The following is a 26,823-nucleotide window of genomic DNA, read 5'->3' as shown; positions in this document are numbered from 1 at the left end:
TTTCAAATAACACAAATGTTTTTATTTTATTTTTTTCTTTTCATTTTTTTTTTAAATTAATTTCAAAATGGACTTTATATATAATTCTATGTACATACAATATTATTGTTTCTCTTTTCATTGTCATCATTATTTCATTTTTGTCTATTTCTTTCCATTTTTTCTCTTCAAATCTACAAACCCATCCGCGAATGGCTAAATAATTTTGTAAATATATTTTCAATTTTTTTTTTATTGATTGCAAGACTAATTGGAAAGAAATTTTTACCGCATCAATCATAACTTTTACGAAAAGAAATTAGATAAATTTGTATCTTCTGTTTCAACGTAATTTATATAAACTCTGTATGGTTTGCTTTCTAAACGATTGCATGTGATAATATTACGTAATATAGATTTTTCTTGAAAATTTTCACTTTTCTTATAAATTTTTCAAACTAATTAAAGCTTTTAATCGACATTTTGTTTTTTTTTTTGTATTTATTTTACATCCATCTACCATGATTGTTACTTTTTTCAATTTTTTTTTTTGTTGTTTGGGCAATTTTCTTTTAAAAGTACATTCTAGACTTTTATCTTAGATAAATAATGATGAAATAATGGGCGAAGCGCATTTGGAAGATCGTTTCTATCATTCATGATGTGATTTTTAGAAAAATAATAATTACAGCGTTTTTGCGTTTGTGACTTAAAAAAATATTTACAATAGGAGGGGGAGGAATTCAGGGGAATTCCCGAGAATTCAGGGGAGGTAGTGCTTAAAACCTAACATCACAGAATTAAGTTCAAATGAATTAGGAAAAATCAAAATTTGTAATAAAATAAGTTTTTTGACTCATGTATCTTAGTTTGTATCTTTTCGGGGACAGCAGTTGGGGGCTTGCAATTAAATTGAAATTGTTGAAGTTGATGTTGTTGTTGGCAGTGAGTGTAGGCTGTTGGTTCTGCTTGGCTAACTTCTTGTTGTTGTTCTTGTCTTAAGGCTGAATGAAAATGTGTCCCCGAACGAACGCTTAAGTATCTTCTGGTCCAAGCAAGTTGATATCTATCGTCTCGCGGAGTTCAAAGTGTCCATGAGTAACACGCCCGTTTCAGGGTTAAAACCATCACATAATACAGCAATTTTTCGCTGTTTTCTGTACATCAGTTTTTATATCAGGCTTGCCATTTATTCTATTCAGTGTTGGACTGGAGACACTGTACGTTTTCTTCTCTTTGCATACCTTCTTGCTAGCCGGTTTCGAAGACGGAGCTACCTTGTCCTGACTACTTATAAGACCCAGCGCTACTTCGGCCGCCACACGGAATGCCTCCGGTACAAGAATGTTAGAATATTGACTTGATGTCTCCACATATGCTACCGCTCCTATATGATTGCATGCTAGAAGTGCTTGTTCTGAAGTAACCGGTATTCGCGCTTGTGCCGAATAAGTCATTGTGTTATAGACGCTACGTGTATCCGCCCGGCAACCACACAACACAATGGGGGTCGTGCGACAATGACGTCGAATCTCGATGCACCATTTGTTGATGGTAGACGTTAAGGATTCCTGATCGCCAACGTTGAAGCACAACATGAACACGTTGGCATCTTGATAGGCCAAAGGACGGACACTGTCGTATGCACCACCGCCTGATGTATCCCAGATTTGATAGTCGACCGATGTGTCCGCGATTTTTTGTTTTGTAGTGTATTTCTCGAATCCGGTTGGAACATAGGCCTGCAGAAGTGGAAGAAATGAAGAGAAATGATATAGGAATGTCGTTTCTAGTCGTTGGTCTTTGTTTTTTTAGAACAATAAGTGCTGAGAGTAAGGGTACATCGATCACTAGGAGGACGCTAACCAAGAGAAGACAGAGTACAGGGGATAGTTGCACATCTAAAAAATATGATAGGGGAAGTGATCCTTAATAAAACTGCACATGGCTACGTGCCTGTGGTGCTCAAGAGCCTACAGAACCATCCTCCATCCCAACCCTTCCAGACCCCTCTGAATCAAGCACTTGAAACTCTACTTTTTAAACTAAACATTGAGCCTCATCTTACCTCGGTGAATGTGTCGTTAACAAAACGCTGTACAAGAGCCGTTTTACCACATTTCGCGGGACCAACAAGAACAATTTTGACTTCTTTCACGGCACCTGGACGCTCCAACGAATCGGTTTTCTCACGTTTCGACATACTGCACGGATACTGCTACCGTTTTCACAGCCTCACCTCTTGAAAATGTATGGTTTAGTTGCACTTATCGACACTTGAGATCTGTAATAAGAACAAAAAAGAAACATATCTTGATCAGACACGGACTTAAGATTGTTATAATAAAAGGTATCTGAAGGCTGTTTTACATAGTTGGAGAGGTTTAAACGGGAATGTAATGGGGTCTGTTGAGTTTTTAATTGCGTTCAGGTAGAGCAGTAGTGGATGCCTTGGGTTATAACCTACGCAGATTTCACTTAAATGCTATAGAAGGCAACGGAATCCCCCCAAAAAAGGGCTTATTTTTTAAACCAACTAAGACTTTAGCTTCCAACAAAAGATGGACTTGGGTCCAAAGCCTTCCTATCTATTTAATAAATTCAAGTAAAGAAAAAAGATACGAGTTGAGTGATAATCGAGCAGTGTTTACCCTATCCATTCAAGTCTAAGCTCTCCTAGGCAACAGACTGCGTTTCTGGCCACCCGAAAGTTAGCCCCGATTATTAAGACTTTGGTTCAGTTTTAGATATCAACGCTAACCTAGGAAAAACCGGCAGAAAATTGGAGATAAAAACGACTCATTAGTTTGTTATGTTACATTCGTGATTGTCTCACTGAAAAGTACAAAGAGAGGCCCCAAAAACCTATCTCAAAGATCGCAAACAGGACTCTAAATTCCCTTCATTGACGATGCAAAAACAGAAGAAATCATTCCCAGGTCATGAGGGAGAAATGATAAAATTACTCATCAGGACCATCTGTTTAGTTGATTGGGAGGTTAACCGACAATGGGGTGATCTTCCCTTTCAACAGTTTGTAATGAACTAAAGGGGAATAGTGATTGTCAACCAACCGTCCTAAGTGACCGGAGACGACCTAGACGGAAAAGCTATCCCAAAAACCTAAAAAGCTGGAGAAATTGGCCGTGAAGGTCCGCCCGCAAATACTGAAGCTTCATCGGAACCCTCGGTCGACACATGCTTGCACGTCTCTGTGAAAACCAGGCTCGGGAATGTAGGGGAAGGGGTATCCTTTGAGGGCTACGATCCCTCACGTGCCATTATACAAAAATCACACGAAGAATCTATCAACAGATCACAGTGTCGATCCCTGTTTCTTCTGCCCTAGATATTTATTGAGGCGCAACGTCTGAGGTTCCCTCCTTTCCTTGATACCTTCCGGACATTATTCTGCAGGATGTCCCTAAAATGTGGGACCTTTGCGGGGCTAAGGAGGAAGAGAGACGAAGGGAGTTCTCCTACAAATGAGTTTTTGCTAACTAACATACTACAATCAGCCGACCTGCTGGGTCTGGACGATTAATCTAATAAATAGTCACTAATGGAGGCGAGGCTCAATATCTTAAACATAGGTCTTCTCAGTTCTGAAGATACACTCGGTGTTTTGTTCGTGTTTATAATCAGATGCACGAAATAAACCCGAAAATTCATTTGAAAACTTTTAGCAAAACAAACTTATCAATTGATATGCACTTTTCGTTCATTTTCTCCTTTTTCCCACCTCCTTCTTCGAATTTTATCACCGGGTTTTCCTTTAGGACTTCTATTAGAGTCACAGCGAATCTTTCACGTGACGAACGATAACTTTTCAAAAGCGATCACAAAACACAACAATTGGCCTAGTCGACCATTTTCAAATTTGGAGTTCGTTTCCCACTTCAATTGTGACACCGCTAGAAATTAGAGAACTCGACTTCACAAAGGATGACGACCAAATTGGTCCTTAGCGATCCGAAATAAATGTCCGCTTTTACAGAAATTTAGCGATTTCGATGGGCTCGAAATTTGTTCACCGAATCCCACCAATCATTCACTTCTGCGTGCAGTTATCTCTCAATAAAATTTCGCCATTTGCTTCCACTTTTTTTCACTTCCAACTTTGACTTTCTCAAAATTCTCCTCCTGGTGTTGTCGGCACAAAGAACAGTACAACTAACAAATCAGACTCGCTTCTAGCAAGTCCCAAATCTGAACATTTTTCACCAACAGTCAAAAATGATCTCTTCTGCCCTTCAGCTGTCTCTCGATCAGCCGGTCCCGATAAACTTGGCCTTGAACTTCTAGAGTTTATGCTGCCAGCAACATAGGCAGTAGCATTGACGGATGCGGCAGACCATTTGCCTCTCTGTCACGATCAATTCACGCGAATGCATTCAATTGTGTGCAGTATGCGACGAAATGTACGGTAATTTGCACATTATAGAATGCATTATTTGATCAAATTAATCCCGAAATTGGCGAATGAAATCCCGCTACCGCCACGAAGCCGCGGCCACTACAAGTTTATATTGTATTGATGTAATGATCCTACCAGAGGCACAATTTTTCACACCATAGTGAGGTGATTGTCACGCTTCGACCTTGCGTTTCTACACGGCTGTTATTAATCCAGTAGTTGGGTATAATGAAGAAAAAACGTGAGCCTTGCAATTTCACTTATAAAACCAAGGAATTTACCGTCTTACTAATTGCGCTAGCCAGGGTGCATCCAAAAACTGTCAATATCTCCGTGTTGCTGTGAAATGTTATGACTAAAATCAGCAACTGCGGTCCACTCCGAACAAAGTCTCCGGAATACCAAAGAGGACAATACTCTAAATTTTTAAAAATGGCATTCCCAGCATCAAACGTGGCTATCTTGTAGACTTAGAGGTAGTCAAGGTAGCTATAGAAATCTCCACCTGTCTCCACTAAGGAAAGCCCACCGCCAGAACCTCATCTAATTGCTTGAAATTCAGTGTTCAAAATAGCAGTGTCGACATCGTAAGATACTATTATATATTCGGTAACCTTCAAACTGGATAGATGAAATCATCATCTGATTCCCTCCTTCGCATCCGATTCCTATATCATCAGCATGTGCAGAGGTTTCAATGCTTCGCACTGGCTGCAGTTTTCAATTCCTTCGATTCCTCCCTCCCCCCCCCCCCCCGCCTTCTTTTAGAACTGTCATAATGTCAATATCAAACTAGCGATCGCCAAAAGATTATCTTTCACCGTAACTAACTTTAGTTTGCAAGTGTTTGAACTAAGGCGATCGATGGTAAACCCAGTGTCCTTCAAAAACAGGAGCTACCTCAAGACAAGGAAGCAACTAGAAACTTCACTCATAATGGAAAATTTAGATTCGGTTTGAGAATTATGAACTTTTGCTAACTGAATCTGGTCCTACGGTTGCATCATGAAGAAGCAAACTCCACTTTTTAAGGGGTACAGGTCCGGCCAGGCTAGACTTTCAAAAAGTAACTTCTATACCGAAGTATTGAAGTAAATTTCGGATTTAGTCGAAAATCCTAATTGAGATTTGAATTTCAAAGAACTTCTAATGGAGACGTTGATAGTCGCATAGGCAAACGAACTAGTGTACCTTTGAGGAACTGTCAAATCTGAAGTTGTAGGTACACCCATGTTAACGAACAGGGATTTTTTTCTTGGGTAGGTACATGAAATGCATTCATGCACAAAGTGCTGGACTCCTGGGTCAGACAAACTATCGGCTAAAACACCCCCTTGGACCGTTTAACACATTACCTCAAGTCAGGTCCATTCAGGATTCAGGGAGCCTCAGCTACCCTGGCATCTTTCCTATCCATTTCCCTCTTTTTCGTTTTAAGAATGCCTTGAAGGCAACGTACCACTTGGCTCTACGTGTCTTCCCTCTGCAGCATGGTCCGAGGACCCTAGACACCTTGCCATCGAAGGGTGATGGCGATGGCACTTGGTGATTTCCCCGATTGGGTGCAGGTAACATTGAAAATATCAGTGTCCGCTGAGCAACTGAGTTAGGAAATGGTCCACCTCTCGGTTCTCCTTCCTAAGATTGCTGCCATGGGTAGAGAGTACGGGCTGTCCATTCACAAGCGACAACTGCCTTATTTCCTTTGCCTGTCCTGAAGTATATAAGCCTCCGCTCAACGGCATGGAGAGTGATCGGAGTAATTCCCGCTATCACCATTACGGCTGGTTTGGAAGCAGTACGATAAGTGTGCGCAACTCGCATAGCCCCTCGTCTTTGCACTTGCGCTAGGTGCTTATGGCACATTTCCTTACTGAGGGTGTCAGCCCATATTTCGGAACCGTAAAGGAGGACGAATTGAACCGCGCTCATTAGCAAGCGACGCCTGCTGGATAAAAAACCTTCGACGTAGGAAATCAGCCGACAAATCACCAGCATTCCTGTCTACGTTGTTTCGAAACTGCTCGAAGAAGCTTATCATCGTGTCTATCATGATGCCCAAGAATTTCATCGCCAGCTTTGACAAAACCATGGTTTCACCAACCTGAAAATGGAGGACTATGGAAACCCATTCCTTAATCAACATAATGATTTCAGTTTTCTCCAGAGCTAGGGAGAATCCATACTCAGCCATCCGACTCTTTGCTCGCCATCGCAGTGTGCGCTCTGTGCGCTGAGTTTGTTCAACCGTACATGCGGTAACCAATGCCGCATCATCGCGCGCGTATCCGACTAGCCGTTGTCAAGCATGCGTTGAATGCGCCGAGTAGCAAGTCTGGCTTGAATTTACATTCGAGTTTCAATACTTCGCTGGGAATACCGTCCGGTCCTGATGTTTTTGCCTTTCATGGATGGAAGGAGGGGGTCCTTCCTCTAGTTGCTTTGCAGTGAAGAGTGGGCGTGGTACTCACTGCTTCATCGACAGCATCAGATTTTGGTGATTGACCGCATAGTTGCAGTAAGGAGGAGCAAAGTTCCCTTTTTAAAGGGTAAGGTCCAGCCAAGCAAGGTTTCAGACAACAATCTCTTTCTGAATTATCTGAATTATATGATATAGCCAAAAGGAGTATTACAAATTTGAATTCTTAGAAACCAGAGGATACTTCTGTCTCAAAAGGTAAAACAGATTAGCCTACCTCTCGACGGTTGCGTGCTACATCCTTTCAGGTTCCACACTATTCCTAAGCAGACGCAACAACGCAAGCTGATGACGAAAGAAGAAACCTACCGTCTCAAGAATGAAGTCAAATGTTTGGAAGCTGCCACACAACTTCAATTTATAAAGAGGAAAGGAAGACCTTGCGAAGTAGACTTAAGTCCGACAATACTTTCGATGTAAGTTTTGAAAGCCAATGTCGCCAACCAATGCTGACGTTTCGACACTGCGGCAGACTTGCTGATGTTATCGTTGAATGGCTGACGAATTTTGGAAAACTTTTCGGTAAGTGACCTTCAATATATTACGTTTCAAGGAATTGACACTGTTTCTCGGTATACACCAACACGCTTGGAACGTCACCATCGAGCACCAAAAGATTCAAAACAAATCCAGACAGATAAAGCCGCATCGGAGGCAAATATGCTTGGCACACTAGGAAAATCAATCCATCTGCCGGAATATCTCTTACGGATATTGAGAGATTATCTGAGAGACCGCTCCCTGCTCTATGAGGCTTTAAAGGGCCAGGGATCCATCTGAGGGTGGAAATCTAGAACATTTCCTACGATAGTCTGCTGGTTTCAGGCTTATGGGAAAAAAATCGGAGTAGTCATCTTGCCTGGAACAAGAAACTCGACCATGCCTTCCATACCGATCGATGAATTGATTATAGAGTCAACACCATCAGTGAAGTTGATTGACGCTCGACCCTAAGATGAGCTTTTTCTAGGGGATCAAAACCACAGTGGATAAATCTGCAGATGGTTTTTAAGTCTTAAGTCGACCAAAATCAAACGTTGAACATCCTACATCTAGCACGAAGCTTCTTCTTATGAGTGGAATGCGGTCCGTTTTCCTCTACGACACGGAGGGATGGGTTGATGCTCCTGGCAGAGAGGTCTATCTTAAACAACTTCAGAGATGGGAGGTTTTTTCAGGTAAGGTCTGCCTGTTGCATTATCTCAGAACCGCTTGTACTAGTGATCGCGAGGGTGATCCCCGTTGTTCTCCTTGACAAAGAACGTAAAACTGTCTACAAGCTCAGGAGAGAAGACTCAAGGGAGCTGGTTGCTTGTGAACAACAGACAAACAGACAAACTGCTCTGCAAAGCGGCAACTGTGGCTAAATTCAGAGCATTTTAAAATTGAATATTTCCATATTCTGCTTCTAAGTGTGCAAAGAGATTTTCACGCTGACACGTGGCAATTGGAGTAGCAGAGTAATCATTGCAAATTCGAGGGTTAGATACGAGCTCACTGACTGGCGCTATAACGGCTAGATAGTCTTCTTGTGTATGCTTCCCCATCCCATGCATCACATACGCGACACTAAACCCAGAGTAAATGTAAAAAATTTTTCACGCACTAATGATTGAAGATCATCGAAAATGTGCAATACTTTTCTTCCACCACACAAATTCAAGCAATACATTGTCAAACGAATCTCTGTAATGTAGTCTTCTAGCTTCATAGTTTCGTAGCTCATAATCATGAACATGAAAGGAAAGAGTTAATTCCGAAATGCTTTTACATCATACTCTCCTAGCAAAGAGGCAACATGAGGATATTAACAATTTTTTTTTACCAATCTTTAGGCATACATCAATCGAGGGAGTTTCCTTTTTTGGCTAAATATTTTTATGGAGTTGCCATTCTCTGGTTGAAGGGTGAAAAAAGTGGTTCTCGAAATACCGGAATAAAGAAATGTCCTTTGGTTGGTTTAAGGATATTCCGCGCTCTTCTGTGTTTGTGACGGGATATGTTGGAAGTATATGCTATTCTGTGCTAATTTTCTGCTATAAACTTATAAAAGTGAGGCAGTGACCTTCTATCCAAAGTTGGCTCACACAATATTACACAAGGTAAGAGAGGCTTCGATAAAATCCGACCTTATTCCATTCAAACCAGAAACGTAATAACACTAAATCACAACATTTGCTCATCTTTGGAAAGTAGTTCTGCTTTCAAGTAGTACCAATCTTTAGATACTTCAAGAGTATCTGGAGCGTTTGGATCTTCAAGAATATCTACTTTGAAAAATTATGTCGATCACAAAGCCATTAAATGCCATACATGGAGTAATGAAGAGGAGGTTTACGACCCCTTAACATGGCATATGTGTGATACTAGGCTAATCTCTCTTTCTATTCAAGTTCAATATAATCCGATCAGATATGGTCTAATCATGTTACTATCATAACTAGTTGCTAGATTTTCTAGATCGCGCTTCAAACAATGAAAGTTAAGACATGTAAGCGTGTAATTTGATGATTCCAAGTTTCAATAAGATCTACGCGTGGATCTAAGAAGCCTCAAATGTTTTCGATCAGATACACGCATCTGTTGGCCTACGTCAGACTCTCGATAATCCAGTCGTCATTGTAGACCTTTCATAGCTCAGCGTTTGCTTGAATATCTGTGGGAAGACCGGCATAGAGCCACACGTACTTGAAAATTATAAATTTGAAATTTCATCTGTTTTCAGATATGAGAATCTCAAGAATTGAAATGGAACATGAAACTGATCATCATGACGATCATCAAGGCAATGATGCGGGCCTTGGATGAATCTGACCACCACACGCTTCTCCCATATATGTAGGTACTGGTCGTGATTGTGGCCAGATGGTTCTTTCCGAAGCAATCTAGTCAACCATCATAAAGTGAAACCTCGAAATACTTGAATCGGAAAAATTAAAATGTGTATAGGAAGTGAACAATATGCCGGAGAGCCCAGGGAAGATGGGCATCGATATTTCAATTTTTAAATTTGGGGCCAGCACGGTATACCCAACCAGGCATGGGATGGAGTCGAAATATCTAATTAATTATGGATGAATAAATCACGGGACCACTTACGGGTTTTTACTATATTCATTAAGATTATTATGCGGACATTTAATTCATCTGATCTACCGCAGATAAGCAATTTTCAAAGCAAATATTTACGACCTTGCATTCAATTCAAATGTTTGGGAGATATTTGTAAAGATTTCGACCCGAACCCAAATAAAATCTCTCTCTACCTTTTTGGCTTTTGATCGGACTAACCTGAATAAAATAAGGTCTTCCCACAATACCTACAAGAGTATCTAAAGATAACGATTCGATTGAAGCCACTATCATGATGGATCATTACCAATTCCTATGAGAAAGAAAACCTCCTCAATTTCTCTATTTGGAACATCGAAGATAAAAAAGGGAACCCACTAAGCTACCCAATTTGGAATCTGATTATATTTATTATTCGTTTAATTCAACAGAAAAGATAGTTGGGAGACCGGCTTTGAGCCATTGCGGGGACCGACTTTAAATCATTCCGGGGGCCTCTAAGGTCATCAAAATAGGGCGTTATCGATCACAAGCTATTATTATTTCGATGGTTAAGTATAGGTAAAGGAATAGCACCGATGGAGGTGTCTTATGAATGGAGGTTCTTCCGATTTCGCTGCGTAGCTCATTCAAATGTTATCATCAATCAAAAAAAGGTGAAGATATAGAGGCCACAGTGCCTAAAATGCCGATGGTAGCAATGTTTGTTTGGCTTAACAAAGACCATGCAGTGCACTTGGATATCAATTTTTGATCCTGTTTAGACGGAACAAATAGCACTTTGAAAGTATCCGTTGGCACTAGTGTTGTCAAAGGTATAGTGGATGATGAATGGATGCATTGGACTGTTCCGCATGATGAATGGGAATATAAGCTTCTGTTCGAGAGTTTGGGTCTTTTAAAAGATTGCCGCAATGGATTGGCGAAAAAAAGCTCAAAAGATTGATATGTTCGATGCTATTCAACTGACAGTGCCTTTTTTTCCCAATCAGATAAGGTGCAATTGGCAAAAATGTCACACTTAAAGCGGAAGTGATAATAATTCAATTGAGCTGACAGGCGATATGTTTTAAGGTCTCGGTTAGATATCTGAGGTTTAATCAGCAAAAAATTCAATGCGGTGACAGAGTCGATGGAAGTTCAGCATAAACGAGTGGTCTAAGTGGTTCAACGAAGGCAAAACCTAATCGGAAGATGGCCCTCGTTCAGGAAGACCTTCAACCTCGATTGACGGCTTTCATGTGGCTAAAGTCAATACCGTTGTGCGTTGCGATCATTGTTTGACGATTCTAGACATGGCAGAGGTGTGTCATGTCAGGGGATTTTGGCCCAAAAATTGGATTGCAGACAATTTCATTCCACGAATGATGGCAGATCAAAAAGCGCATCGCCTAGAGGTTTGGCACGAGCTCTTGGAAATGGTCAATGCTAACGGAGACTTCTTGAAAACCATCATTATATGCGACGGGTCTTGTATTTATGGCTATGGCATGGAAGCCAAGGCACAGTCGTCCCAGTGGAAGTCAAAAGATTCACCAAGACGATTCAAAAGGTGTCATCCATCATGAACTCCTCCCACGAGGTTAGACAGTCAATCGCTATAGATACCTTCAAACCATGAGAAGTTCACGCCAAAAAATTCGTCGGAGGAGGCCAGAATTGTGAGCAACAGGCGAATGGTTTTCTCATCACGATAACACGCCTTGGCATACCGCGCTCCTCATTCCTGAATTTTTTACCAAAAAATCAATGACAACCCCCCTCACTTGTCACTCCTGGTTATTCCCAAAGGTTAAGTACCCAATGACAAGACAACGTTTTTAGACGATAAAGGATATCAAGGAAAAAACACTGGAAGAACTGAACAGCATCCATGAAACAGAGTTTTCCAGATGCATGGAAAAGTGGAAAGACTAGTGGGAGAAATGTATTCGCTCCCAGGAGAAGTATTTTGAAAGGGGTTTAATTAGGATTATTGTAAATATTTGCAAAAAAGAGCTATTGAGAAAGTCCTTGAACTTTTTGATCAGACCTCGTAGAACACTTTCCCTTTCCGGGTAGTTGGTACAAATCTAGGATCAATACCGGACTCGAAGACGACCATAACAGGCAGTTTTCTTCAAAAAAGGCAGAAAAGGATAACTATTCGGTCAAATTGTTTAGGACTTCCACAAAATTTCTTCTCGAAAGGTCCGCACACCCAACCCGATCCCGTTTGAAGGACGGGAGCGGCAAAAAGGGGAAGAGGAGAGAGAAATAAAAGGAAACAATAGACTCCGTATGCTGTACAAAGGAGTAAACAGGAAATGTTGTTCTTTTTCTTTAGCCTTTTTCCTATTCACAAGTGGAGTCGGCTCGTGGTGATCTGTTGCGCCATTTTATTTTACCAAAGGCCTGATCTGGATGCAGTCGTCAGACCTTGAAATCCCCATCCAATATATCGAGCAACCGTTGTTGCGGCCGGCATTTTGTTCGCTTACTATATACTTCGACTAGAAGAAAGTTAGCCCGAACTTAAAAAACATAGAACCTGAAAGAAATCTACCAAAAAATATACTTCCGAGGCACCCATAGGTCACGGTTCACTTAAATGTTTGCGTCTCATGTAGCTTCCTATATAGATACAAGAAGAGGAGCCAATAGGGTAGACAGATTTCAACTCCATCCCTAAATTTACCCACCAGTCCAGAGCGCGTTCCCTTGATAGAGTTTTCAGATAGCGGAGATGTCTTTTCTCGTACTGATAACCCTTTTTGGAGTCTTTACAGCACATCTACGTAGTAGGAACCGTCTGTCCTTGTTTTGGTCGTCTGACAATACGTTAGGCACGAACTTGGCGCACAATTTACCCATCGCTAAATTACAAGTTCTTGATGCACAATCGGCGGTCAGTGTCTAGCAATTGTCCAACATGGAGCAAATTCTCTTCGGTTTTGCTGGTGGACGCCGATCAGAGTGCTGTTCATCGTGAGCCTCTTCCAGACCCTCTTTAAAGACTTTTAACCACCTCGAAACTTGTGAGTAGGACAGAACAGATTCCCCGAATTATTTTATTAGTCTTCTGAGGAGCACTGCGACCGGTTCCACGGTACTAGAGATTTTAGTGGACTGGAAATGAGATCTACACCTGATCCTTTTCGCAAGAGCTCAAAACTTGGGAGGTCACCATGGAAGTGAACCCCATAGTGCCCAAAAACCGGCCAAGAAGCACAAAGGCTCGTCGTCGAAGAAAGCTGAGCTGCCGAAAGTTCCGGCTAGTTCTTCTATTATGGCCCCAACTTTGATTCAAAGATGAAGAGTTTACAACTCGTAAACCCGAACAATGGACAAAGTGGGCGGCAAAAAGCGGCAGAAAAAGAGAAAGAAAATTCGTAATCATTATTTCCAAAGAAAGAGATATGTCTGACGTCAATATGCTTCGAAAAGTCGAAAGTCGATCTGAAATTGACAGTCCTATCAGACGTCCGCAAAAGGGGGGTCTGATGCTGGAGCTAAACAGATCCAACCAAAAGACGGCCATGTAAAGATGGTTCTAGGTGAGCTAATTGAAGTAAAAGCTCGAAAGCAACAGATGGTATTCGAGTGCAAAGACTTAAACGAGGTCACATCACGAAAGGATATCTGTGCCGGGTTAGAAGGAAGTATCTCTCTCTATAGATGCTTCAGATGCCTCGATTTCGACCACTTTACAGCAGCATGCATTAGTGAGCACGATAGGTCGAGAAGGTGTAGGAAGTGTGGAGATAGAGGTCATCTTATCAGGGACTGCACTGAAGATCTGCAATGCATATTGCGTAAAAGGAGGAAGGAAGTGGACGACCGGCACGTTGCAGGTGCAGGGAAATGCATCGTAGGGCTAAATGAGGTTGATACAAAATAACTTAAGTCACTACGAGGCAGCTCAAGACTTGCTGTTGCAAACCATTTGAGAGTCGAATGTGGACGTGGCGGTAATGTGTGAACCTTACCGGAATTACGTTAGTATTACGGGAGAAATCGGAGAGACGCGGCGATATGAGCATGCGGACGGCAGGCCATTCAAGAAACAATGACATTCCCGGAGGTCGGTTTTGTCAGTACGAAAGTCAACGGCGTCCACAGTGGTTCACTTCGAATTAGATGAGTCCCCAGACTGTCCTGAATGCGCCGCTTCACCCGAGATTAAAAGCGGGAGGTTAAACAACTCCCTCAACGCAGTTATCGGACCCTATAATTTCGTGGAGGATATGCTGATATCGGAAGAAAATTGGGCTACGATCAACGTAACAGTAACTGCAATACATGAAAAGCTACAGGAACAGTAAAACTAGGCGGCTCTCCCTACCACACTCTATAACACCATGCGAGTCCCGCTTCAACGTCCCAGTTGGACGAGACCTAATGAACTTATAACATAATCCTTGTGCGAAAGTAACTGATCGTAAACACCAAAATATACACACAACAAAATTCAGGACAAAAAAAAAGATGTTAGAGCCGACTCATCAATCTACGTCGTTATGATCATTTATCCTTAAAATCAAATCCTTGTTGCCTGTAATTTGATACTATTTGGGAAGACCTTTTTCTATTTTACGCTCTTTTATGAGGTTTTCTTCCTTATATTCCTGGGTTTGTGATTACATTGTACAAAATTTCAAAATAAATCCTCTTTCAGGGGTTCAAATTGAAATGTAGTAACTGAGGATTTTAGGTTCCTTGTGGGTTTCTTTTTAGATTCAATAGTTGAAATATATCTTTGTACTTTGTATGTATAGAAGTCTAGACGTTCCGATTTGCCGATATTTATGTATCTAGGTATTATATCTGAACTTCAACTTTTGATGAAAAATAGGATTGCCATTCGCAGGATATGAGGTTATTGATTCACCGATATAAAGCTGAATAAAATCTAAATTTGATTTTTTGTAAGTCCTTAAAGAGCGTTAGTAAAAAGGTGTTTTGTTCTTAGGGCAGCCTAAATTGACACGGTTTTCAAAGCAATGTTTGAATAAGAACTGAACCCTGGATTAAAAGCCATTTCTCGGAGAGAGAGCTCGATTTGCTCTCTCTAAGTAACAAATATAGGGATCCCATCCGTTTAACAAAAGATACAATTCTGGTACTTTTCGTTAAATGTGGTACGATTTGCAGAAAAGTTCGCCGATTTCAATTCAAGTGGAAATTTCTGTGTAATTTTTTTAAACCCTTGGTTGTAGCAGTCTTTGTCCAATTCATCTTAGCTGAGTCATCTACTTTGACTTTCTTCCAATTTTCTTCATGCATTAACGAATACAAACAAGGACATCTTGTATACTCGCACATACCCATCAACTTCAAAGATTTAGGTTGAAAAATCTGAGCAAACTCTACCAAATGGCCCACGACTGTACTACGCACAGGCTGGGTTCTCGGCACTTAACTCAAATTATTTGTACATAAAATTGAAGATCTCTACGCTTCAGGGGCACCTTTTTTTTCTACCCTCTAAATACGTTCTGCCAGTTTTGTTGTTGCTTCACAACCCGGGTGAGCCTTCAACCAGCCTTTAAGATCTGTGGGAAAAACCTACTATGACCTTATTCCAGGCACTCGCTCTTAATCCTCTTTTTCCTTTTTTTCGTCAGTTCTATTAAACCATCGAGGAAAATTCGTTACACATTGTAAATTTTCTACGCTTGTCTAGGAAAGTATAGAACTCACCAATTTTCTTTTATTTCCAAAAGAAAGAGATTTGTTATCTTCAGAGCTGAATAATTTGGGCGTAAAGATAAGAATATTTTCGATGGTACTTTCTTTTGAATATGATTTGAGTATTGAAAGTGCGGAAGAGGCAGTCATAAAGCTTGTAATGGTCATGGTCATAGAGACCAAGAATTCTTGGTGGTGATAGTACAATATTTTGAATGGAGTGGGTGATAAATGTAATAAGTAGTTTACAATGGCTGAAAAAAGTGTACTCACAAAAAAACGGTCGATAATCAAGTTGACGCATGTATTTTTCTGGGGGTCTTAGATTGAGAGGAGCCTCTGCTAGCACTTGGAATATGGCATATTTAGATAATTTAAATAGACCCAAAGGTCACCTCAATACTGACCATTCAGTGATGTGAAAAAGGCAGAGGGAAATCTAGGCAGTTATCATAGTAGAAGATAACTTACAAAAAAATATTTAGACCTAGTAAGTAAATCAGAATATTTGAGGGACTGAAATGGACTTGAAATAATTTTCGACACCACCTAGCCGACCAAAACTGATTGGAAACTCCAGACCAAATATAGTTTGCTAGATAACAACTTATCTATCCATTTATGAACTGAAATTTCCAGAGTGGAAATTGATAAATATAGATAGAGCCTATTTCCACCGGGAGATAGTTATCAGAAAAGAACTTGAACGTAAGTGCCGGCTCATGGCGCTTATTGGAAAATAAAGTCTAATTAAGAAGAAGGCCCGCGAAAAGCGTAGTAAATAATACCAATTGGGAGCCTGACTTGGAAGAAATCCTCTCCCTCTTGAACCCAAGCGCCTCGACCCATTCTATCCCTGTAAGTCCCTAGCAAGTTAGGGCCGACAAAACCTACGGTTGGTCCATGTCAGATCGACTAAATCTCTCCAGCAATTAGAAAAAATGTAGACCTCAAATTGTGAGCCTTTGGCAGCGTGTTGGCATGTCAAAAAGATCCAAGTCGTTTTACCATCATAAGGAGATGGTTGTAATCTTTCGTGGCTTGTTTTCCAGGCCAACTTTGTTAGTGCAAATGAATGATTATCTTCTTCGACGTCAGAGGAATCGTCCATTTTGAGTTTGTACCGCAAGGTCAAACTGTCAATGCAGCATTTTACCTGGAGGTGCTCAAGAGACTGAAACGACCGGTCACACACTTCAGGCCTGACATCAAAGATGTTTTCAAACTCCACCACGACAATGCCCCCAGCTGCACAGCCTTCGTCATTACACACTTCCTGACCTAGAACAAGACCTCCGTGGTAACCCAGCCTCCTTACAGTCCTGACTTCGCTCCATGTGCCTTTTTTTGTTCCCCTAAATGAAAAAAGAGTTGAAGGGAAAGTACTGGAGGTCGGTGGAGAAAATTCAAACTCAATTTATAAGGTCCGTGAGAGGCGTTCCAGTCGAGGAGTTTCAGGGTGCTTTCCAGGCGTAGCAGAGTCATCTGCGCAGGTGTATCGATGCAGGAAGAGACGAACCGGATGAATAAATCTAGTTTTCCCTGACTGTAGTAGTCTATAAGGCCAAAATTAGCAAGACTTGACGGTAGCTTTACCAACGCACCCCGAAGATTCTTCTCTTCTAACTAATTTAGTGACATATATAGACATCCTCAAAAGCTTCAAAGGGGCATCCCCATAGAATATGACCTAAAAACAGGGCCGTAGGAAAGAATTCCGGACCCAGAATGAAAATTATGAGGAAAAATTGGACCAGATGGTGTAAATCACATACGGCTAGGGTAAAAATTACACGAGCCACCACATTATCTCTTTTTTCACTAAAATTCCTATTCTGGGCCACCAAGATAACTTCGGGCCCTGGATGAATCCCCCCTTCCGCTCCCTCACGTTAGGCCTACTTAAAGATGCCAAGATATTGGAAGACTCCATAGACCGCACCTCCTGTCTACCAAAGGAATGAGAGGTATCGGATACGATCTGTTGTGAATCTTCCACTTTTTATCCCTGTACTTGGGTTTCGAATTTTTTTGGCTCCATGACTCCAGTCGAACGCTTAATTTCTATGCTTGTCATTATCGAATCTTCCAATGTATCGCGGTATAAATTACAATTGGGCAGTATAGAAAGATACTTGAAACCTTTCACATCAAGTGAGAATGACCAAAGTGTTCCAAGAACCACAGAACTGCTCACTGAAGCCAGCCCACGTCGACGTCTGGTATACCAAGGGAAGTTACGTAAATAAGTGTCAACAATACCCTTCAGTAAGGTTGCACTTAAGTATTGATGCTGATATACACGGACAATTTTGTACCAACTTCTTCTGGGCTTCAGAATAGTCCCTGTTTATTGTCAGAATGACCATCTGGAACATCCCCAAAGTTCAGAGTCATTAAAGCAGAACACAGGTTCGAACGAATAAACTGACAAAGGTGTCGGTTGACTTCTTTGGCCGTATTATTGTGGCGGTTTCGGGGCTGACATTCAATGAAGACTAAAAAACTGTAGATAATAAAGGACCTGGAAAACTATTCGAAACCCAACTGCCCAGAAACCAACACAGACGAGTAGAATCAGTTTTGAATCAAAAAATATGGTAACTTCAGGAGTATTAGAACAACGCTTCTAGAAAAGGCGCGAAATTCCAACCACAAAATATGAGCTGCTGAGATAGTACTCCTTCTTGTAAGTTTTCTCAAAAAAGGGCACATTCCAAAAAGAATTTATTCCTCAAATTGACAATGAAGGCTTGCTAGACCTAAGAATGCAAACTGTCAAAACTTATTTCCTGTCACCACGATTCCGGCATACCGTACTCGAATACTCAAAGTTCATTACAATCTGGAAATTGTAAAAGTCACAGCTCTTAGACCGGCTAAACTATAAAATGACCCTTAATCATGGCGATACCCCGCACAATATACCACATGCAAAAATCTATGAAAGCGGAGGGCATTAACCAGAACAAACATAGTAAAACGCCAATAAATTGGGATGTGTTTCCAAGTCGTTCTGACGTTGGTGGATTTCCGCGCTAATTATCAGGAATTGGTTTCCACAAAATTTCTGATTGTACTGGACGGTCAGGTTTATTCCCAAATATTTCCCGGCCACTCCTTGGCAGCTTACAGGACATCCACATAGTCTCTATGAGGAGACTGTGCTTTATTATCTAAGTATGGCAAAAAATAAGCTCGCATCAGCGAGGCAAATACAGACATCCATGACAACTGGGGTTCTAGACGTTTTCTGACGGCGTATCGTATTGCTTCTGTTTCCTTTTGTTCTTCTTTGACTTTGGCCCAATAAGAGAGCCCTGGAAACTACTTGGATGAAGTCTCCTTCAAACGCGTTTTCCTCTTTTCCCTGTTTCCATAATTCACCTTTCAGTATGCTGTCTGCGATATGTTTGGGGCTTGAAGTATTCTCAGTAGAAAGTACAACTAGTTCTGCTTTTCGCACACCTTCCTTGCTGCCCATGATCGCTTGTAGAAGGAAATGCGATCCAGTGGTCCTTGCAGTACCGTCAGTTGGTTTTTCATGCCTTTATTGACATTCTCTATGCGACCAGGTTGCCAAATGAGATCACGCCTGACACACCCCGCAGCTACCACCTTGGAAGAGGTAGGGTCACCTCACCACATCAAGTCGGCAAAGAGCTGTCGACGATTTCGGGAACTTCCAGGGTGTCCGGACGAGTACCGTCCATTCGCCATTCGCAGTTCACCAGGGCTCCATATCGTGACCCGTTAGAGATCGTAGACGGTCGAGGAATGCAAATAGATTTCAAGCTACGCGAAGGGCACGTTGAAAATGTCACCTTCGCGTGTATTATAAGAGGTGGTACGGGAAGTGATATCGTTAGAGACGGAGCATTCGATCAGGCACGTAGACAGTTTGACAAAGGTACATCAAACTAGATGGGTTCTACGTTATTGAAGGCAAGGGGGCGGGAAATCCTTGGGTTGAGAAATGCTCATCAATATTGGCAAGCAGGTTGCTCAGGGTATCTGCCATCCGATCAACAATATAGCTTCTGCTGGAACGAGGCGATGGAAGCTGCAAAAATCAACAAACCTTTTACCATTATCGTTATAGTCGCCAAAGCCGTATTTCCCCATCAGAAGTACCACTGTACCGGAATTCTCCGTTGGTGCATAATAATAATAATCGTGGACTCAACAATTCAATTGGATCACAGCCTTGAAATGCGTTAAAGCACTTCATACAAGACCATAACGTCAATGTGGTCACCCTGCGTTCACCCGAGATTCTTACTCTGATTTGATACAGGTATTAATTCATTCAGTCGACTGGTATCCGACATCCAATCAAGATAACAAATCCCTCTACCAGTTAGATTTGAACTGCGACTTCCCGTAAAGATACCCCAGCCCTCTTATCACTGAAGTCATCCGGATATTGGTTATGGCCCCTACTTTGGATCGTCTAGACTTCCTTATTAAGTTCCCTTTCTCGGAAAATCATCTTTCCTTGATCCTTCAAATGTTGGAGCAAGTAAATGTTAATTTCTCGATCCCAACCCTGCGTTCAAATTCTGGGTACCGTCATGGATGTTTGTGCTCCTAATAAATATTAACGTCACAATGATAAAATTGGAGCCCAATCTTGTGAATTAGGGTGGACAAAACGAAATCAACAAAGGAAACGGCCAAGGGAAGAGATAAATTGCAGGATTCATCTAGACTTTCTGCACCTCCCTTACGAAACCTTTCTGATAGCATCCTCCACTACCTTCAAAGAATCCACCCATCCCACCCAAGTACCACTTCCCGGCAGAGAATATAGAGAATTTTTCTGTAGAAAAAGGTGACCTCTAGTCCTACCCAACAGAACTAAGCTAAGATGTATGTTGAACATACATAAACCCTGCCCATAACTTTGTTTTCACCATGAGTACTATAAAAGAAAGTTCTTAACTAGTGCCTTCTATCATCTTCTTTCGTGACCGGTTCAAAATATACTAGACTGGCTCCTCACATATTCATCCATTTCCATATATAGCATATAGCCATCCATGCGAACATTTTGGCGGACTTAGGCTAATGTTGCTATGATTTGAATCATACAGAGCTTTCCAAGGGTTACAAAGTGACACCCATTACCATCCTTAATTGTATGGCCGTCGCTAACTCTTCTCCGGGAGCAGCTGGGGAGAAGTGTCAGGTCTTCGACTTTAAACAAAATTTAGCTAAAAATTCAGTGCAGAATGGAGGTCAGATGTTATTAGGAGAATTGAGTGAGGGTCTCGGATTACCTATAAACAAAAAAGAACCCTTCTATTCTTGCAATGACGACACAATCCAGATGCGGGTTGTACTTGAAAACAGCCAAAGGGCTATACCCATCTTAGTTAATGCCACCGAAGCTACAGCAAAATCTACAAGTAATTCTCTCCGCAGGAGTATAGCTTTTTAATATTCTTGAAATCGTTCTTCCAACCCCAATGGACTAGAGGTTTTCTTCCTGAGATAAAGAACGAAATAGAGTTTCCCATCCTTCTTTTCACTGGCTTCTGGAGTAGTATCCCTAAAACACTGACCTCCACTAACGTTTTAAACAATACTTTCAGAGTGTTGACTTTCAAAGATCCCGATACCCAACTACAAACCCTCTGACTCTTTGTTCTACCAAAGAACGACCCATTTGTAAATTCAAAGAGTGTTCCAATATGTTTTAACCAGTAGTTCCCCCTATTGTACATATCTGAAGTCATTCCATTAAGCAAACTCATAAAATTTTCGCGTTGCACATTTGTTCGCCCTAGAATTTCTCTGTCTTGAAGATAGATTCCGTACAATGTCTCCCTATTCCTGTTTCTAGTCATCTATCCAGCATTAACACTCCCACACGTTTTCAGCACACCAACGAATATAAATGTATCTTTTATATGACACCAACGTCGTATAAGATAAACTTTGAGCTGAAAACTATGCACTATCTAAACAACATAGTGTCCATTTTGAGTTTGTAGAACAACAATATCTCCAGAATGGCAGGGCCCTGTTGTTCTCTCCCCATATGGTCATACTGGGAGTATCTATGGACGTATATAGATATATCTAAATGCGCTGCATGTGAGGTTGCTTTTACTTGATATGCAATACCTTTCACGAGAAGCATATACTGCAGTGCATCCACGGGTTAGTAAAAGACCCAGAGTCTCTGGGTTATAAAAATTCCTCAAAGGCGCTTCTGTATTCTTCTGATCCGTACGGAATGCAGTGGTTAAACACAACATAAAATAAAATTGTGAACATGATGATGACGATGATGTGTGCGATAGTAAAATGGCTTACAAGAACCATTAACCCGGAACCACAAGACATCCGTCCATATATAAACTTTTAGAGATACCAACGGTCTTCTTTTTTTTAAGCTCCGAGACATAAACAAGAAGTTAATGTCGGCATTTAAAAAGTGTCGTATCAGTTGTTCAAATTTGTCCAAGGTTTTATTGGTTTAGTTGATTTTTTTGAAAGATTGGAATGCCCCCCCCCCCCTCGCCCTGTAGAGGAGATGTTTAGGTAGTTGGTTTTATGTGAAGATAGCATAGAATTAGGTCCAGAGACTGATGACCCCCTTAGTGCTCCGACCCCACATTGGGCGCCGATTTTTTAAACCAAAATTTAAAGATACCAGTCATGAAATTTCCAACTCATTGCAACTCATTCGCAAACTACGCACATGAGACCTCAATAACTATCTTTTTTGGGAAGTGATTCATATAAGAACGCCTAGAAAGCGACAGTTATTAACGCTGACTTCATAACTTTCAAGCGCCCAATTCGATCAAATATGATTAATATCTGTCTGAAAAGAACACCTCCCATGCCCACAACCCACTTAAAAAATTTGAAATATTTAAATTTCGGACTCATTTCAAACTTTAATCTGACCATCCAGAATGCAACAAGTTTCCATTTATAATAGGAAATTCCCGAGATGCAAAATAAATCAGGATCTGAATTTTGCTCGGGGTGAACGACTATTTCTCTGTCAAATGTACTGAATGTTTCATAAATGACTAGACTTTATCTATTGCTGGGATATGGAGGCATAGATACATTCCAACCGGCAAACTGAACGCCCACATGGCTCTTACACTATCATCGCCTGTAGCTAGATTTTCTAGAAAGACTAGTCCATAAATCAAGCCACCATTCAATTTTTGATGCCACACAGTATCAGGAGAAAATAAAATTGTAATCCCACACATACTGCAAACCCGTTGCACATTTCAGTTTAAAAAAGATATAAAAAGGACTCAGAGTAGATTGCTCAATGAAAATACTGGAGGCTGGAGAAACAAGTTCTCCCATGAGAAGTTGATGTATAAGTCTAAAAGTTGACTCACCTGTAGCACTTTTGCTATTCCTCAGCAAAAATGCCGGAACCAAGATGAGCTTTTTATGCCGGTATCCAACACAGCCAAATCACTTTTTGTCAGTCACAATACTCCTTGTAAGGAAAGTCCTTTTTCCGGTAATATTACACTGATATATGTTTGGATGTATTCCTTCAATTCGACTTCCAGGACTAATCACTTCTTCACTTAAAAAATCACCAAAACCTCTACAAATCGTCCTTTTGGTACTTCTGAACACTTCTTCAACCAACTTGTATCTTTCTATAAGAATAGGAAAACTCAGACGCCGCAAGGACCTAAACTTGTACCGAACCAACCGGCAGAGCTGTTCACGTTGAACTGATGATTTTCTTGAATGAAATTACAATTTTGTACTCGGAACAAGTTTTACAGATACAGCGGTTCAGTGAAAGATACTAGATGCATCTATATATTCGTAAATGGCCGACCATGCGCAGAGAGCACCCCTGGCCAAGAATGAAAAGCCGGGAATTAAGAGATCCCAGCCGTCCACCTAAGAGAGTCTAAGAGAACATCAGTTGTATCTAAATGTATCAGATACTTCGGTCTTTTTTTTTTTTTGAATGGCAAACCAACCCGTACAATACGAGTATAAGATACTTTCGGCACATGAAAATGTTGAAAAAGATATGAATGACTTGCTGATAGAGAGACGACTTTGGACTGCGGGCAAATGAGTATCTTGTTGTGCAAGTATCTGTACGCAAGTGCTACATATGACTCCGAACCTACCCTACTAAAAAGTAAATTTAATGAACCCACGTAATCATGAAATCTTATTATATTGGGCGTTAATAGACGTGCCAAATGGTTGATACAGATTTTTGCACCTGGAATGGTAGGTTCCGTTGGCGAAAGGCCGTTATTGCAGATTTTGGATAGCTTAAGGTTGTCGTGATGAGGAAGATATTGGGCGGAAAGGTAAAAGAAGGTATCATATGCCTTTTACTGGTAGCAATTGCAATGTCGATGGAATTAAATTTTAATTATGCATCAGCATGAGAGGAAATCGCGATCTTTTTCACATTTTCTTTTTAGTCAGACGACACCCTATCTCGCTTCTTTGAAATCTGTGTCAAAAATTTGAGGTACCTAGCACTCATCTTTTGTTGAAAATCAGAGAAAATAGAAATGAATCTAACATAAATCTTGGAATAAAGCTCACCCCATTTCTCTCCGAATATAAATATTTTTTAATAAAAATTCTGGGCTATTTTTTCGTCCAAAATGCACGGAAATTTAGTCAGCCCCCGAAAATTTTTAATGATCGCCGAAGCAGTATTTAAAATGACTCAGGGCTCAGGTCATATTTTTTAAATTATAAAAGATTCATCGAATCTTCTAGTGACGGGGCTTGGTTAAGATTTTTTATTTTTTTAGTTTTAATTGAAATATTACCAGCTGTTCATGGGTGTGACATCACTTGTGATGCTGCTGACTTTAATAGTGAGTCAGTGCCACATGAGAAAGCAATGAATAAAATCTTAGGAAACTAAGCTTAACAAAAATTCAGTACTTTTAATATCTGCAATAAAATTATATTTTCATAAATTTAATTAGACAAAATGTCCCAAGGCTTGCAATTAAAATTACTCAGTAGTTATAAAATACGAAACTATGCGAGGTTGATTCGATAATAACAATAATGGGATTCCGCCGGAGACCCAAGCCCGGTTGTGAAACAATATACCAGGGCAGGGGCCACTCATAAGACGCTGCCTCACCTCTGCCCTAAGAGCAGCGTGACCGAAATGGTTCGCAGATGTTGTTGCTCTTCATTTAATCCGGTCCGGCATCAAGTGAATGCGGACTCCCCAATCCCGGCCAAGTTTTAGTCCGAATTGCGTTTTGCGAATTATGAAAAGGAGCATATAACATCTCCCAGGGCAAAGGTGAGGCAGCATCTGATAAGTTGCCTCTGCCATGGTATGAAACCGTAGTCATTTTCGTCATCTTACAATTTCTGAACTTTGAGTACTAAACCCAAAAAGAGGACTCCATGGACCATAAAGGATGGGAGCAACTTACTGTCTATTTGGTCCGGTCCGGCATCAAGCGGTTGCGGACTTAGGACTATCCAATCCTCAAAAAAGGAAGAATAAGAAATTTGTGGTCTTCAGATTGCTCGAATATCTGACCACAATTGAGGACTCTATACGGACGAAATAGCTAGTTGGAAAACGCCTACACGGATTCCTGCCTAGATCCAATTACGCTCGCCTCTTCTTGAAGAGCCCTCTGTTTCCCCAACTATCTTCAGGCTGAAAAAAATATTATTAAAGGGATCACTCACCGATTGTAGTAACAGCAATAAAGAGAAACCACTTCACTTTTAGAAAAAAACTAAACAAAATTTTATTAATTCTTTATACCTACATATGTACTGTCTTACTAGCTAGCTAAGTGAAACTGCACTTTTTTTCTACTGCTGAAGACATAACTTCGCTGCATACCACTTATTCCATCCCAACAGGGAGAAATTACCACGAATCTATTTTCAACGAACTGGTCAATCTCATCGATGGTGACAGGCATTTTGGGATTCCACAACCATGTTTCGACTTCTCCTCGGACACCACCTTGTCGTGGTGGGGGAGCCTGTAGTAGCCTACTACTACACAAAGGGTGCCCAAAACATGAATGTAGAATCGAAGGATTTAAACCCTTCAAATGGTAAGAAATCACAGATTTCGAATCCACCCGCGACCATAAGCAATCATCTCACAGCTAAGGCCCGCATTTTGGATGCCTCACCACATTCATATCCGCCTGTCGATAAATTTGTAGAAAGCATTCTTTCCGACTCAGTAGATAGCTTGCATTTAGTGCCTATGTCGAAGCTAGTCACAAAGAAAAGTACGGTAACTCTCAACTTGGGAGAAAGTGGAAATCCGGCCACGGCCAGGTCACCCGCGGCATTACAGCCCAAACCTACCCGCAAACGGAAGAGGAAGACTAGTTAGAAAGGAACTTCGGCCACTAAGAAAGGGAAACTACAGGCTGAGTGCTTCTCATTCACCTTTACCGGGAACAGCGGAAAAAAGAGAAGCTGGTAACGTGGACGCTATTGGTTTTACGCCGGTATGTGGAAATGGTTCCCAAGCCGGCAGCAGAAGAGGGCACTGCAAAGGAAGATGAAGCACCTTGGGAATGAGGACATGGACGTGGTTGTACCATTAGGCGCGGTAACGTCCAGAGTAATCGGACGTAAGGAAGCGGAATCTTCGGCGGAAGGTGGGGATAAACTGGTAACCCCGGTGAGATCCCCACTAGACGCACTAGACTCTTCTGTCAGCGGTAATGCGCGCAAGAAGCGTAATACCAACACATCTGTTATGTTGCTATCATTAGGCTGATGTTCGCTTATGCATCCGTAGTGTGGTAGGTTAAGGTGAAGCAGAAGAGTTTTCGCTGTAAACTAGCCACACTGCAAAGAACTATGTGTCTGGGTATCACCGGTGCCATGAGCACCACATCCGGCGCATCTTTGAATATATTACTCAATTTGCAGCTCCTGGATATATTTACTCAAAACTCATAGCTCATAGCAGCTCATAGGCTAATTCAATTGAACACTATGTCTAGATTCAATACGGTGAAACTACTCTGGGTACTTGGTCACTGTGGCTTAGAGGGAAATGAAATTTCGGATGCTTTAGCGGAAAAGGGGCCAATCTCCCCCATGCCGGACTGGAACCAGCAATTGGAGTACCAGTAGCATTGGATAAGGCTATCTTCAAAAACTGAGGACAAGCTTCCCACAATGACAGGTGGTAGAGCCTAAATGCTAC

At 41.2% G+C, this 26,823-nt stretch overlaps 1 protein-coding gene across 1 annotated transcript; it reads right to left on the bottom strand.

Annotated features, from left to right (window-relative positions):
* Window positions 1-23,349, bottom strand: LOC119655650 (rho-related GTP-binding protein RhoN-like). Its single transcript, XM_038061634.1, has 3 exons — window positions 23,000-23,349; window positions 2,048-2,263; window positions 1-1,721 (listed from the first exon to the last, which is right to left on the bottom strand). The coding sequence occupies exons 2-3, from the start codon at window positions 2,180-2,182 to the stop codon at window positions 1,107-1,109; spliced, it is 750 nt and encodes a 249-aa protein (XP_037917562.1). The 5' UTR covers window positions 2,183-2,263; window positions 23,000-23,349; the 3' UTR covers window positions 1-1,106.
* Window positions 23,350-26,823: the final 3,474 nt, after the last annotated feature.

This window comes from Hermetia illucens, chromosome 4 (assembly GCF_905115235.1).
Source record: "Hermetia illucens chromosome 4, iHerIll2.2.curated.20191125, whole genome shotgun sequence".
NCBI lineage: Eukaryota > Metazoa > Arthropoda > Insecta > Diptera > Stratiomyidae > Hermetia > Hermetia illucens.
This window is presented reverse-complemented; position numbering and strand designations above follow the sequence as displayed.

What these genes read in the sequence shown, in the direction of transcription:
- LOC119655650 (XM_038061634.1), bottom strand. Translation starts at nt 2,182, where the DNA reads ATGTCGAAACGTGAGAAAACCGATTCGTTGGAGCGTCCAGGTGCCGTG. An exon ending in TTAACGACACATTCACCGAG is followed by an intron (nt 1,722 to 2,047) that starts GTAAGATGAGGC and finishes CCACTTCTGCAG; the next exon opens with GCCTATGTTCCAACCGGATT.